This window comes from Lotus japonicus, chromosome 6 (genome assembly GCF_012489685.1).
Source record: "Lotus japonicus ecotype B-129 chromosome 6, LjGifu_v1.2".
NCBI classification, from domain to species: Eukaryota; Viridiplantae; Streptophyta; class Magnoliopsida; order Fabales; family Fabaceae; genus Lotus; species Lotus japonicus.
Genome location: NC_080046.1, coordinates 18,525,381 through 18,541,836, shown reverse-complemented (window position 1 = coordinate 18,541,836; position 16,456 = coordinate 18,525,381). Strand labels below are relative to the sequence as shown.

At 42.0% G+C, this 16,456-nt stretch overlaps 1 protein-coding gene across 1 annotated transcript in view; it reads left to right on the top strand.

Annotated features, from left to right (window-relative positions):
- Nucleotides 1-224: 224 nt before the first annotated feature.
- The window catches only part of LOC130726901 (cation/H(+) antiporter 15-like), a gene marked incomplete at its 3' end in the record, with an annotated part of 31,628 nt that continues 15,396 nt past the window's right edge, over nt 225-16,456 (top strand). The window contains exons 1-3 of the mRNA XM_057578225.1: nt 225-243; nt 7,747-7,970; nt 8,124-9,122. Coding sequence (XP_057434208.1) covers nt 225-243; nt 7,747-7,970; nt 8,124-9,122 — 1,242 coding nt within the window. The remainder of the gene's footprint in view (nt 244-7,746; nt 7,971-8,123; nt 9,123-16,456) is intronic.

Below are 16,456 nucleotides of genomic sequence, written 5' to 3'. Positions count from 1 at the left end.
TAGTTTTCAGCCTAAAGGTTGAAGCTTTACTCCAAAAACTCCAAAAATGGGTATTTTAGGCTAAAATTGATTCCGGCGGAATTCCGGCGACATAACGGAAAATCTAACCCGGCAGAAGTGATCTTGGGCATGTAAGGAAGAGGTTTAGAATCAGAAATGAAATATTCAGGATAGTTTTGCAAAAACCCATAAACTATCAGCTCAGAAAAGTCTACAGAAAAGCTATGGAAAAAGCGATCAGAGGTAAGGATTAGCGACTATACCTCGAAACCTTGAAGCAGCAACTAACGGATCAACGATCAAGCAAGTAATGAAGAAAATTCTTCTTCCTTCTTCCTTGGTGAAGCTCGCGGCCTTGAGGAGAGAAAATGGAGGAGTTTTGTGTTTTTTTCTCACTTGTTTGCTATATATAGAAGATGGAAATTCGCGGGAAAATGAAAGTTTCGCAAATCTGATTTTTCCGGCGTCATTCTCCGTGAATTAATAGATATGTTTTGGAAAAAGAATTCCAAAACTATAAAGAGGTCTCCTTGTATTTTTGGCAACTAATGCATAGTCGGTGTAAAACTATTTTACCCGATAAGTTGCTTTTTGCATCGAATGTCGGAATAGAAAACTTCCTTCTGAAGAAAGATTGAAATCATCAAGAGAAATGGGTGTACACGTGTAGTATCTTCATTTGAAGCTCTGAATAGAAAAAGTCTTCATTGTCGGTTGATTCTAGGGTTTTGAAATACCAGGGATTCGGTTTCGGCAAACTTCCGATGATTGGAATCGGACGTTCGTAGATCCTAGAGTTTCGCCTCGAAACGATTTTGATATATGGAAAAAGAGAAGTTCTAACATTTCTCTGAAGATTTTTGGAATTAATTTCCATCGTGCCTATAAGTGAAAACTAGCTACATACTAGGGTTTCTGACCTAGGTTTAAACGTATAACGATCGTGCTATAACTTTTATCGATTCTAATACAATCCTTAAACTTTTCCTGAACTTTCTCCTTCGTAAATCTATTTCATTTAATAAACTTTTGTTCAGGTTTCCCTTCGCATTACATCAACCCTAATGGTGAATAAGAAGTTTATTCACTTAGTATAAGTTTAATAACTTGGGCCTTACAAATTTCGTCGCGAATTCGCGGAACTTCTTTATGGATCCCTGTGGCAGGGCCATAAACTAGGTCATTGCTGGGCCTCGGAATGTGGACGGAAGCAATCTACACTTTACCGCGTCCAAAACCGCGCTCATCGCCATCTTCATATTGAAACAGAGCAGAAGATCTTTCGGATCAGTTTGTCCGTCGTACGTCTCCAACACGAGTCTTGTCATAGCGTCCGGTACGGTCTTCTCTCGCATTGCTGCCGAGAATAGTTTGACCCCCGCAGCAGCCTCAGCCTCCTACTCCTATTCATTCCACTGCCTAAGGTGATAGTATTCCAATTGCTCCTGCAAACACTCATTTTGCAGTCTTAAGTCGCCACTCAGTGCCCGGCGTGCCTCCGCACGGCGATGTCTATCTAACCTTGCGGTGCGTGGGGAAGAAACGTGGCTCCGCTCCGGTTCCTCGCTACACCGGAGGCGAAACGATTCGATCAGGCTCCGTCAATGAACCAAGAATTCGACCAAAAATCTTCAAATCGTAGAAAACCTCACAGAAACCGAATTTCTCTAAACCAAATTGCAATCCGCGTAGTCCGGGAATCAAAATCTACCGTTCCCCACAGACGGCGCTAAATGTTCCATCATGAACATTGAGATGAGGTATAGTACCAAACGTGCAAGGAACGTGATGTGAGATTCCAAGGGAGAATGAGAGCGTAACCGCTTTGGAGAGAGAATAAGTGAATTTCAATCTTGTTATTTCACAAATGAACTAAGAGTCCCTTACAATTGGTATTCCTCCCCTATTTATAGTTGGGGGAGTTGGGCTTAGCGCCTCGGAATCATCCTAATATGCCAGTTGGGCCTCCGGGATGAAGGCCCAAGTCCCTGGTCCGCTCATCGCCCTAAGCCAGCGCTCCTAGGGGAGGGACCCTAGGGTCTCGCCCAGTCCACCAAGTAACCGCGCACCCAAACTTGCTCCCAGTATATGGCATCAAGTCCTTGTCTGTCAAACCCAGTTGATCAAATGCATCACCGTAGATAATGTCCGCAGAACTTCCCTGGTCTAAAAGAACCCTTCGCACATTGAAGCTGTTGATTCTTACCATAACCACCACCGGATCGTCCTTATGTGTCTTGATTCCCACAAAATCTGCCGATGATATCACGATATCTGGGTGATGGAAACCAAATGGGGCCTCATACTCTCGCAATGACGTGACCGCCCTTACATGTCTTCGTCTCGCCGAAGCTGTGTCGCCACCTCACCCAAAACCCCCAGCGATCGTATTTATCGTCCCAACCGGTGGCTCGAGATCTTTGTTGAAGGTCTCCTCCGCCCCCTTCTTCCTTGTTGCCAATGTTTCTTTCTTGTCAGAAGTCGGTGTACGACGGCGATCATCTCGCCTGCGATCATCTTGCTGGCGGTCCCCTTTGTATCGATTACCCTGTTGTCGCTCGCCACGCCAACGCTCACCGCGGTCGTTTAACTGCGAGCGTCCCGCCCGAATCAGCCTTTTAATATCATTCTTCAAAGTGAAACAGTCTCCAGTGTTGTGACCCGTCGAGCGGTGGTACTCGCACCACTTTGTCTTGTCCACCGCCACTCGAGGCGGGTCAGTTCCCTTCTCGCCCGCCTCGACCGCATGCGTCGCCTTGACCTTCCAAAGTAATTCTGTCAAATGCGCGTTTAGACTCTTCCCCGACTCCTCACGCCGGCGGGAGTCGGTCTGATGCCACGGGCGACGGCGTTCAAAGCTTTCCTTCCTTGGGTACAACGGTTCCCTCGCAGTCCTTTCCCCTGACTTTATCTTCTTATCTCGTCGCCTACCACCTTCTCCTTTCTCTTTACTTGGCTTTCCTTCCGACGACATATCTCTCTGATCGCCCTCTTCTTCCGTTTTTGCACGCTTTCGTTTGAAAGCATCATCTTTGTCATCCAGAATGTAAGTGTTTGCCCACGCGCGGATCTCCGACATCGATCGAGATGGCTTTCGACTCAACTTATTGTTCAGCTTTCCTGGTTGTAACCCGTTCTTGAAAGTGCGCACACAAGCATGTGGTTCTGATTCCTCAATTTTAACAGACGCCGCGCTGAATCGTTTCACGTATTGCTTCAGAGTTTCCCCGTCCGACTGGCGCACGTTGTATAAGTCCTCTATCGTAACCTGCTTGCTCTTGCTCGCGGAAAACTGAACAAGGAACTTTGACGGGAAATCGCGGAAGTTCATGATAGATCTGCGAGGCAAGGTCGTGAACCATGTCATCGTCGTGCCTTTAAAAGTTGACGGGAACATTCTGCATTTTACCGCGTTAGAAGCTGCACTTATCAATCTTCGTGTTGAAATACAACAGGTGCTCCTTCGGATCGGCCTTACCACTATATGCTTCCAAAACGAGGTTCTTCATATTATCCGGAATAGCCACCTCCCTTACCGCCGCCGAAAACGGTTCAAACCCCGCCACGGCTTCGGCTTCCCTTTCTCCTTCATCTTGTTGCTCGACTCGATAATACTCCAACTGCCCCTGTAAGTAATCGTTCTGCTGCCAAATGTCGTCAACACTTCGGATCAGACGTTGCCAATCTAGACCGGTAATCGGAGCTTGTAGCGGCGGCGTTTCTCCCCGTGAGGCTCCTGGCGAGTGTGTTGGTGATCGTTGTTGCTCCGGTGAGGACGGCGGAGAAGGCAAAGGAGGTGTTGGAGAAGGAGAAGGTGGAGGAGGCGGAGGAGGAATCAATTGCTCAGACTCGTCCCGACGGACCTATTCCCGTCGCGGCCTGCCTCTCACACGACGCGGTGGAGAACCGCGCCGCTGCTCCTGCTCTCCGTCGCGTCACCGACGACGTGTTTCCATCAGACTTCACAAGCGAACAATAAATTAAACCAAAATCCCAGAAAACTGAAGAGAGTTGCACGGAAAATCAAACTTCTCTCAAACAAATCGCAATCCACGTGTTCGGGAATCAAAATCTACCGATCCCCACAGACGGCGCCAAATGTTCTATCCAAGAACATAGAGATGAGGTACGGTACCCATAGTGAGAGGATTGTGATGTGAGAATCTAGAGAGAGTAAGAGCGTAACCGCTTCGAGAGAGAAAATAACTGAATTTCAAGCTTGTATTTCTCAAATGAGCTAAGCGTCCTTTACAATTGGTAACCGCTCCCTATTTATAGATTCGGGAGTTGGGCTTGGCTCCCTTAGCTCCTCCTAATGGGCCAGTTGGGCCCCCCGGGAGAAGGCCCATTTCTCTGGTTCACTCGTCGCCCCAAGCTGGCGCGCCTGGGCGAGGGACCCTTGGGTCTCGCCCAGTCCATTGTGATCATTCAAAATATGATAGATGATATGAATTACACTTGAACTAAACAACATCCTCAATGATCCCATAAGGACGGTTAATAGACCTATCTTCCAATTGCAAAGACAAAATGGTTGGGGTGGCTTCTCCCATGTCAAGCCTTCTAAACAAGGAGATCGACATCAAATTGATGCTAGCTCCTAAATTACACAAGGCTTTGGCTCCTGGGAGGCCTTCAATGTCAACATGTATTGTGAAACTTTGAGGATATATCTTTCAACTGTGGATGGAGGTCTTTCTAGAGCACTGCATTCCTCAGTCATAATAACAACTTTATTAACTTCACTCAAATTACACCTTTTAAATAAAAAATCCTTCATAAACTTTGCATAAACACACAGTTGTTCTAACACATAAGAATAATGAATATTAATTTCCAAATTTTTAAAGACTTCCAAGAACTTTGAGAATCGCTTCTCTAATTTCATTTTCACTACAACTTTATGGAAATATTTTTTTTTAGAAATGAAAGTCACTTTTTTTCTTTTTTTTCAACAACCACCTAACAAGGCTCTCCTTCATTAGATTCATTTTCGATAGTGTTATCATGTTCATCACTGTTGTTTTCAACTGTTCCTTCAATCAAATTTTTGTCACTCCTAAGAGCGATAACAGAGCAATTTTAGGAGTTTGAATCCTTAGGATTCACAAAAGTGTCAGAAGGAAATGTATTTGGGTACCTTTGAGCCATAGTCTTTGCTAGCTCTTTGCCTTACTAGAGTCACAAAAATTTTATGGAGGCTTCATGGTTCTTGTGAGTCGTCCTTGTCTCGTTGATGTAGGCTTGAGTAGAGATTGTGAGATCTGCTACCAAATCTGTGAGGCTCTTCTTACCACCCTTTGGTTCTAAGTCAGTTGAGGCCTTGGATTTTGCTGGTTAGGCCTTTGGTTTTGTGCCCTCCAAGAAAATTTAGGATGATTCCTCCAAGTTGGATTTTAAGTGTTGGAGTAAGGTTTATTATAGTTACCTAAGGCCTTTACCTCCTCATCGAACTCAGCATCAGCTGCACTATTTGGATTTCCTTCTAACTTCAAAGAAATTGCATCTACCTTTTGGGACATCATTTTGTTGGAAGCTTAAATAGTTTGAAATGGGCCAATTTAGAGAACTCATTTCCTATTCATTCTATCATTGATGGAATGGGCGGCACGAGCAGTAAGTTTTTTTGATGATTTCAAGGGCTGGTTTAGTAGTAAAGGCATCAAAGGCTCCATTCGCAATAGTGTCAATCTTGTCCCTGGTGTAATCATTCAGTGCAGCATAGAATGTGTGTGTAAGAAGTTTGTAATCGCTCTTGGATGCATTGATATTGATATCATCTATTGTTAGCCAAATACGTGGGCTCCATTGTTAGCGTATGAAATATGCTCAATGAAGTTTCACCATGATACAAATTATATACGCCGACATCCATAATAGGTAGGCGGGACAAAGATCCATTCTAGCAGTCAATTGTCACTTCTAATGAACCCTGTATGATTCATTAGGGATCAAATAATGGAAATGCGCGGAATCCATGATCCACCAGGGAGCCGGAAGTCTCCATCATGACCAATCCTGGATTTTTCACCATGAAATGATATGCTCCATGAATAGTCAAATGACGAAGTTATAATCACAATGTCGTGGATAAAAGCTTTACCACACCTCCGCCACATTAGTGGTCGGGATCACCAACTCATATGTGTTCACAGCTACTCGTTGCAACGACAGTTCATCCTCCTTTCGGTCTCGTACATCGCTCACAATCGATAGATAATCCACAAGCATGAAGCTTAAATCTGTGTCACGTTCAACCAATAAACAACATTCATCACACAACAATCATCATGTGATTCATATTGCAAGGGCATACAATCAACATACATCTTATAAGACTTAAGCATGTCGTACTTCATCAAGTATCATGTTATTCATAACTTTAAGAACATATAATCAACTCATAAATCATCGCATTCATATTCCAATAATCAACATGTTAGACATACTTCAGAGGCAGGTTTAAGCATATTATAGTTCAACAAGTATTCAAACCTCCCCCTTGAGGAACCTGGGCAATTCTTGGGGGTTTAGTCTCTACCATATAATGCAGGGTGTCCCTTGATTCAAAATTTCACTATCAATACTATGGGTACAGAGTTTAAAAAATATGACCGAAAGAAGAGACTTTGAAATCTTAACTTAGTTAAATTTTACTAAGATTATGTTCAATTATATCTTTTTATCGTGGTCGAAAGTAACCATTCATTTCTTTTACGAGATTTAGTTTTTTCACCTACCAATCTATGCATGAATTCTTGATTAAATACTATGGTCTCCAACTTCTCAACCAATTCTTATGACTTGTTCTTAAGCATAGAGTTATATACTTATCAAATAATAATTTTGATTAGATATTTTCATATTTAATGCCAACATGTATCAACTTCTCTCCCTAATTCTTTTGTCTGTAAATAATATATTAATGAGTGGAATTCTTCCTGTCTTGGATGTAAAATAATACATAATTCTTAAACTCAAGACGTTATGTAACGATAGGAGTTGATAATGATTGAGTTATATATTTACTATGGTACTAATGATATTTTTAGTGGACGAAAGTATAGGCGTAACATGTTAAATATAGTGCGATCTAGAGTAGGAATAGCTAAATTCAAATAGAATAAATACTATTCAATTTAGAAGCTCTTGATAGGATTTTATTAAAAGATACAAATTAAATTTACAGTAGTTTAAGTATGTCAATTTTAACTTTCAAAAAACAATGTATGTCAATTTTAACACACGCTTTTGACTTTTCGCTTTTAGGAACCTTTAGATTAGTTACTTTCAAGTGTTGACTTTGTATAAGATTAATTTTAGTGATATATGCTACTTTTAAATAGATCTTTTGAATCCCTATTATGACATTGTATTTTACAAAAATAGCAATTTTTATAAATGATCTATTGTCTATGTCTCATGAATTGCTATAATAGTTTATTCTCCGTGTTGTACTATTATACTTACAACTAATGTTTCGACAAAAATAACAAGCATGACTATTATATTTCAGTGCAATAACTTCTAGTCTTAATTCATCTTATAAAAACTCTTCCCCATCCCCTGATCTCCATCAAATACCCTCTGCTTTCTCCTTGCTTGTGTTTGTGTTTGTGTTTGTGTTGTGTTCCAGCAAGGACAAACACAACACAACACTACACAAACACAAGCCTGAGATTAAAATACTATTATCTAATTTTCTTATCATCTAGGCTTGATATATAATAATGGCGAGTTCACAAGGAAATGGGACCATCTCAACTTTTTATGATTCTCGAGGGGAGTTGGAAATTTGCGTGAAAAATGATAGAAATGTGGGCTCTTTGGGTGTGTTTTATGGTGATAATCCATTCACTTTTGTGCTTCCTTCAACATTATGCCAACTCTTCGTCATTATCTTAACCAATAGACTACTCTACTTTCTTCTAAAACCTCTAAGAACACCCAAATTTATCTGCAACATCATCGTAAGTTTATGCAAATTAATGGATCAATACACTATAATATTTCCCTTTAATTTCCTTATTCTATTTTTCAATTGATTTGAATCATGCCTATTAAATGTCTCTCATTCTTGTGTTTGATTGATATATAGTTAATTATGTAGTGAAAATGTGCAGGGTGGCATTATTTTGGGTCCATCATTTCTAGGGCGCAACAAGACTTTCATGGAGGCATTGTTTCCGGCAAGACAGTCCCAATTTTTAGTGCTTACATCTTTCATTGGTATTGCATATTTTGCCTTTATAGTGGGACTAAAAATGGATACATTGATGACATTAAGAGCAGCCAAACGCACATGGAGATTCGGAGTAGTTCCTTTCCTTTCTTCTATTGCCATCATATTATCACTCTTAAGCCTTTCACCTGACCCAACCAACTTGTCTCATATAGAATTATTTATTTCCCGTTTCATGTTGAGTGTCACCATGTCTGTGGCTAATTTCCCTATCATATGCGAAGCATTGACTGAACTGAACCTCATAGCCACAGAATTGGGGCAGATTGCTATATCTTCATCCATGATAAATGACAATATACAATGGCTTTTTATTCTGATCAGCCGTATTATATACACAAATCATGTGCAAATGTCAATTACGTATTTTAGCGGTTGGGCATTGCTTTTGATTTTCAGCCTTTTTATTTTAAAACCAGCCATACAACTCATTGTTCGCACATCTCCAATTGGGGAACCGGTGAAGGAGGTCTATATCGTTGTCATACTTCTTGGTGTATTGGTCATGGCTTGTGTTAGTGACATGACTGGTGCTGCCTTTACAATGGGACCACTTCTTTATGGTGCAGTCATGCCGAGTGGTCCTCCCTTAGGAACAACGCTGGTGGAAAAGAGTGAAGTTATCATCACAGAGTTGTTTTTGCCTTTTTTCTTCGTGTCTATTGGCATGAAAACAAACTTATATTTTCTTCGCAATTGGCACAAGTTTTTAACATTACAAGGTATATTTGTTGTTGGGGACCTGACCAAGGTTGTTGCGTGTGTCTTGATTTCTCTAACGTACAACATTAAGGCTAAACATGGCATGGTGCTTGGCCTCATGATGAACATAAAGGGCATAACACAACTCATAACTATTGTTAGATTGACGCAACTCACGGTAAGTTCATCTATCTTATCATGTTACATTTTTTCTGCTCATATGTGCCACTTTCATTCTTGTGTGCCACTATTATACTTTTTGTCATGATTATAATGAGAAGTAAAATTACAATATAAGTAATTATAGAGATTAATGAATTAAAAGATAAATAATATATCTATGAAATGAAACAAAAATACATCTAAGTGGAGATTTACATACCATCTTCTATCTATCGATCTATGTAAAGCACATTATTTCAAAAAAGAAAAAATATATGTAAAGCACATTGTAGTTTATCATTAAATACATGAGCAACAAAAATTGAATTTTCACATTAAATACATTAAGCAATACAATTTTTTCTATTAAATTGATTACATAATAAAATTTAAAAATAAAAAAATTACTTCCACTTTATTATTCATTATATTAATTACTCATTGTTAAACTTTTCAATTTAAAAAAAAATCAATTTTTCATATTTAAAATTAAATTGTTATTATTTAGATTTTGATTATTATTTGAAAATTCAAGATATTTTTAAATAAAAAATAAAATTGACTACTTCTATATTAATAATGTTCTGTACTAGGGCAAGCTTACGTAAGAGAAAGACAAAAAGTAAACCCTAGCAGAGCACTAAAATAGCAAAACTACCATAAAAGGAATATTCTCATTAATGCTGAAAAAGTTGGTTTCGTACAAGTGGATGACCTCCCCTTTTATAGAGGGGGTGGTCATGATATGGATCTTTCCTATATTTGGGCCTGACACTCAGGGCCCAAATCCCCGTACATATAAGACAAATCCAAAGGAATCTTCCAGTTGGCTTGTGGGTCCATCACCTGAGGGAGGGCTATGAAGCTCGTTATGTTGCCTTCCCCGCCATGGCTATCTTCAATGGTTTATTGTTCATTTTGGGCGGGACATAATCTTCTTTATGTCCCGCCCAGTCCACATGCCCCCAAGACATGAGACTCGAGTAAAGAGTCGAAATGTCTTCATCATGTTACCTAGTAGTTCGCCTCTATTGTTTATTCGTTCATCGTCATTTTACTTTCGTTGTTACATCGCCATTTTCACGCTTCGCCACCTTTGTTGCCGTTTCAAAGATATGTCGCCATTAATCATAACCGTCAACCACGTCTTTTCAACTGACGCACGTATCCTTATTTTCCGGGATTTCGTCATCATTTGTTATAAATGCAATCTTCAGTTGTGCGTCTCGAGGAGTAATGTCTTTTCGCTTCCTACCTTTTCGAATTTCAAATCCCACGATCTTCCCCCACTCATTCTCTCTCTTCCTTTCTCTCTATAAAATCCCCTTTTCACTTTTCATTTTTCACTTTCTTAAAACTTTTGTTCTGAAAACCCTTTTCACCGCAGCTTTCATTCTCTTCTTTGAACTCCGGTGAACCTTTTCTTCCTCCGGCCGTCGTCATTGCGCGGTGCTCCCCTATCGCCGACGTTCTCCTTTCTCAAATCCACAGTTCTTCCCCTGGTTAGTTTTTCTCTTTCCTGAGATTCTTCGTTTACTTCTTTTTTCTGACTGTTCATCTTCTTTCTTCTTGACTCTGTTCATCTTCTTTTTACTTTTAGTTTGTTCACCTTCTTTCTTCTTTTTATGAAACTGCCTCGCATGTCTTTACCAAACGCTAGCCTTTCTTCCCTAGAACTTTCTTCGCCCTCTACGGAGGAGGAAGTTGTCGCCCCCTCTATAATTGAAATTCACTCCTCGCCTTCTACCCATGATGATTCCGGTCCCGCCGGCTCTGTAGACTCAATTCTCTCCTCTAATGGAGATTTGTCTTCACCTGAATGGCGCTCTGACGTGCATTTAGTTGAAGATAAATGTCTGTTGCATTCTATCTGGGGCAGCGTTGGGAGCATTAATTCGCTTCGAATATCTGCTCAAGGGTTTACGAAGATAAATCCCGCCACCTCGAATAATGAAGATCATCTCTTGAATGTCCTCCCATGTGGCGAAGATGACTGTGTTCTGTTGCGTAAAGAACCAGCCGATGAATCGCCCGATTTCTTCTTTGTTTATGGCTATTTCTTCTTAGACTTGAACATCAAACTTCCTTTCTCGCCGTTTATATGTCACGTTCTTTCTTTTCTGAATGTGGCGCCCTGCCAACTCCAGCCCAACGCCTGGGGTTTTCTCCGCTGCTTTGAAATTCTTTGTGAACACTTGAGTTTCACTCCGACCTATCCTTTGTTCTTCCTGTTCTATAAATCAGTCACCACTAAACCTACTTCTGTGAAATGGGTTCCACTATTAGCCCGTAAGAACATGAGTCGGTTCACCGCCCTTAAAAGCCATTACAAAGTATGGCAGAAGAAATATTTTAAAGTTATGGAGTCGCCCGAAATAAGGAACCTGTTCCGAGATTCCGAAAATAACCCTCTCTTCCCTTTTTACTGGACAAAGAACCCTCGCCGAAAAATATCCGTTTCATACGACGCCTTGGATGAATCTGAACAAGGCGTCGTCGATTACCTCCGCACACTACCAGTAATTTCTGGTCACGACTTGATTGAGGCGTCGAAATCCGGCACTTTAAATCAATTTTTTAGTAAGTTTATAATCTTTGTACGTAACTTCTTTTTCTTTTTGTTCATGTATCTCGTCTAATTGGTGTTTTCCATACAGCTACAATGGGAAAAGGCAAGGTTGATGCGAACCCAATGAAGATGAAGGAATACCTTGCCCAGTCTGCTGCGGCGGCGAAGAAGAGGGCCGCCGAAACTGAGCAGAAGAAGAAGAATGAAGGTACTTCGGGTTCTGACAACGTCAGGGACCCTAAACGTCAAAAAACTTCAGGTGCTGCTGGTGGTAAGCCTCTCCACCAATCGACTCTTGATTCAAAAAGTCGTCCAGCTGAGAAAAAGAAGGGACATGACAATGTCCCGCCCCCTCAACAAGATTCAAGCACGCTGATCAACCGCCCATCAACTCCATTTGGCCAGGCTGGCCCTAGTTTAGCCATTGGTGGCGAAGCTCCTCCCCCCTTGCTGAACTTGTCGGATCCTCACTTCAATGGGCTGGAATTCATGACCCGTACTTTTGACAACCGGATTCACAAGGACCTTTCCGGTCAGGGTCCCCCCAACATTGCTTCCATGGCGATCCATCACGCGCTTTCTGCCGCCAGTACTGTGGCGGGAATGGCTCAGTGCGTGAAGGAGTTGATCTCAGCCAAGAACCGTTTTGAGAAGAAGGCAGCTGATTACAAGACAGCCTATGAGCGGGCTAAAACTGATGCTGAGACTGCCAACAACAAGCTGAAATCTGCTGAGGAGAAGTGTGCTAAGTTAACTGAAGACTTGGCTGCTTCGGACCTGCTTCTTCAAAAGACCAAGTCTCTTAAAGAAGCCATAAATGACAAGCACACTGCCGCTCAAGCCAAATATCAGAAGTTGGAAAAGAAATATGATCGCCTGAATGCTTCCATCCTAGGGCGTGCTTCTCTCCAATATGCTCAAGGCTTTCTGGCGGCCAAAGAGCAGATCAGTGTAGTTGAGCCGGGCTTTGATCTTTCCCGCATTGGGTGGCTGAAGGAGATCAAGGATGGTCAAGTAGTTGGTGATGATAACATTAGCCTCGACCTCCTTCCCCAATTCGATGATGAGAGTGAGCCTGAAGAAGATGGCGAGGATGGGAATGAGCAGCACAGGAATGAGGATCAAGGGAAGGAAGATCCTCAAGCTGGGACAAGCCAGGGCAACAACGCCAACAACGAGAACCTGTCTTGAATTTGTTTTTATTTTATGAAGTTGAAATTTTTCTTTGGGCATTGCCCTGTCTTTTATTTTCATTCCAAATCATGTATGGGCATCGCCCCCTTTTCTCTACTTTAAATGGATATCACCTTAAGTTCATTCGTTTTAGTTGTTTCCAACTTTCGTTGTTACATACCTTAGCCGATTTTTCGACGAGGCTTGGTTTCTAGTGGCCACTAGAATTGCCAAGGCTTTTAACTTTTGAAGGCGATACTTTCTTATTCCGAAAGGTTTACTCGCGGTATTGCATACCTTGATACGATTTGCATTGCATGAACTCGTAATAAAAATTCAAAAAATATATACGATTCTGTTGAAATGATCTTTTCATTAATTTTCTTTCGTATGGGAACCATTGTCCCTTCATTACAATTGTCGCCTCATTAAAAACCTTTCCAAAGAAAGGGAAAAAGAGTGCGACTTCATTTACATTTGTTGTTTCTACTAACTAAAATACTGCTTTAGATGAGAGGCGTTCCATGTTCGTGGAACCTTTTGACCGCTTAGTTGTTCCAACTTATAAGCTCCTCCTCCAACATCGCCAATAATCCTGTAAGGCCCGCCCCAGTTGGGTGAAAGTTTGTTGTGTTTATCAGGTATTGTATTTTTTCGGAGCACTAAGTCTCCTACCCTCATTTTTCTTGGCACCACTTTTGTTGAGAACTTTCTTGCCACCTTCACTTTTCCCGCCTCATTTCTTATGTGGGCCTCTCGTTGTTCCTCGGGCAGCATGATTAGATTTGCTATTAAGTTTTCTCCGTTGTCATTTTCATTAAACCGAGCCACTCGCCAACTTTGGTTTTCAATTTCCACTGGGAGCATGGCGTCAATTCCATAAGTTAGACGATACGGGGTTTCCTTTGTGCTTGACTGTTCCGTGGTGTTGTATGCCCAAAGAACGCCTGGTAGTTCCTCCGCCCAAAGCCCTTTTGCTTCATCCAGTTTCTTCTTTAAACCTTTCAGGATAACTTTGTTAGCCGATTCAGCCTGCCCATTGGTCTGTGGATGTTCTACAGAGGCGAATCGCATCTCGATTCCCATTTCTGTACAAAATTCTCGGGTAACACTACTTGTGAATTGTGTTCCGTTATCCATTACTAATGCCCTGGGGACCCCAAATCTACAAACAATCCTTCGCCACAAGAAGCTCCTGACCTTGGCGGCCGTGATAGTTGCCACTGCCTCAGCTTCTATCCACTTAGTGAAGTAATCAACCGCCACGATAATGTACTTCATTTGTGCCTTCGCCACGGGGAATGGTCCTAAGATATCAGTCCCCCACATGGCGAACGGCCAAGGCGCCATCATGGTTGTTAATTCTTCTGGTGGAGCCTTGTGTAGGTCAGAAAAGACTTGACATTTTTCACATTTCTTAACATACTCCAAACAATCCTTCTTCATCGTTGGCCAATAGAATCCTGCTCTTATCACCTTAACTGCCAAGGATCGCCCGCCGATATGACTAGAACACACACCTTCGTGGACTTCCGCCATTATTCCGAGGGCGTCCTTGATATCGACACATTTGAGCATAGGAGACATGATTCCTCGCCGATACAACTCACCACCCACCAGTGTGTAGAAACTGGCTTCCCTGCGTTTTGTTCTCGTGTTCAAATCATCCTCCTTTGGTGGGTTCTCTAAGAAGGTCTTAATCGATTCCATCCAAGATATCTCGCCTTCACTGACTGACTTTACAGCTTTCAACTTTATTTCTACCAAATCAATGCTCGGGCGAGGCAGGGTTTCTTGAATGACTGTCTGGTAGTTGCCCAATTTCCCTGTGCTTGCCAACTTCGCCAACACATCAGCCCTCTCATTTTGTCCCCTCGGGACATGTTCTATTTTGATTTCTTTGACCTCCATCATCAATCTGCGCACCACTTCCAAATATTTGGACAGTTGCGGATCCTTCACCTGGTACTCGCCTTTCACTTGTTTAACCACTAACTGCGAATCTCCTTTGATAAATAACTTCTGGACTCCCAACTCAATGGCCAACCTTAAGCCGGCAATCAGAGCCTCGTACTCAGATTGATTATTGCTCGCCTTGAACTCGAACTTGAGAGACTGTTCAATGATCATTTTATCTGGACTTTCGATTGTTATTCCCGCCCCACTTCCAGTGTTATTAGAGGATCCATCCACAGACAGGACCCATTCTCCTTGAGTCTTCTCTCCTTCAGTGGGTGTTAATTCCGCCACGAAGTCAATTAAACTCTGGACTGTGACTTGGCCCCTTGGCTCATATTGTATGTCATACTCTGATAGCTCAACTGACCAGCTAACCAATCGCCCTGATAAATCAGGCTTCTGAAGTACTTGCCTTAAGGGAACATCAGTTTTAACTTTGACTTGGAAACTTTGGAAGTAAGGTCTGAGGCGCCTTGCAGTTTTCAGAATCGCCAAAGCCGCCTTTTCAATTTTTTGGTACCGCAATTCTGCCCCCTGTAAAGTATGGCTCACGAAATATATAACTTTCTGCTTTTTTCCTTCTTCCTGGAGCAAAACCGTACTTACCGCCTTGTCAGTAACCGCCAAATAGAGCACTAATGGAACGCCTGGTGTTGGCTTGGAGAGTACCGGTAATGTGGCCAATGTTTCTTTCAATTTGGTAAAAGCTTGTTCGCATTCCTCTGTCCACTGAAACTTTGAATTCTTTTTTAAACATGTGAAGAACGGGGCCGCTTTGTCACCCGCCATTGGCAAGAAACGTGACAAGGCGGCCATTCGCCCTGTCAAACGCTGAACCTCCTTTACACTTGTTGGGCTTTTCATCTCCAAGATCGCCCTTCCCTTATCTGGGTTCACTTCTATTCCTCTTGATGTTAACATAAATCCTAAGAACTTTCCTCCCTGGATCCCAAAAGAACACTTCTCAGGATTCAACTTCATTTGATATGTTCTTAACTGATCAAACGCTTCTTTAAGGTCGCCACCATGATCACTAGCCCTGGCGGATTTTACAATCATGTCATCCACATACACCTCCATATTCCTGCCTACTTGCTTTGAAAAAATTTTGTCCATGAGCCGTTGGTACGTAGCTCCTGCATTCTTCAAACCAAAAGGCATTGTCTTGTAACAATAGTTCGCCTGATTGGTCATAAATGCTGTACTTTCCTCATCCGAGGGATGCATCATAATCTGATTATAGCCCGAATAAGCGTCCATGAGACTTAAAAGTTCATTCCCTGAAGCTCCATCCACAAGCTTATCAACATTGGGAAGTGGGTACGAATCTTTGGGACACACTTTGTTCAGGTTCGTGTAGTCCGTGCACATTCGCCATTTCCCATTGGCCTTCTTGACCATTACAACATTGGCGAGCCACGTTGGGTACTGTACCTCACGGATGAAGCGAGCCTTGATCAATTTTTCAGTCTCTAATTGTACAGCCTTATTCTTTTCTTCACTCATTCTTCGCCTTGGTTGGATGACCGGGGTCGCCCCTGGTCGTATGGCTAGTTTGTGAGTGATCACCTTGGGATCAATCCCTGGTACATCATTGATGGTCCATGCGAAGAGATCTAGATTATCACCCAAATCCTCCTGCAATAGAT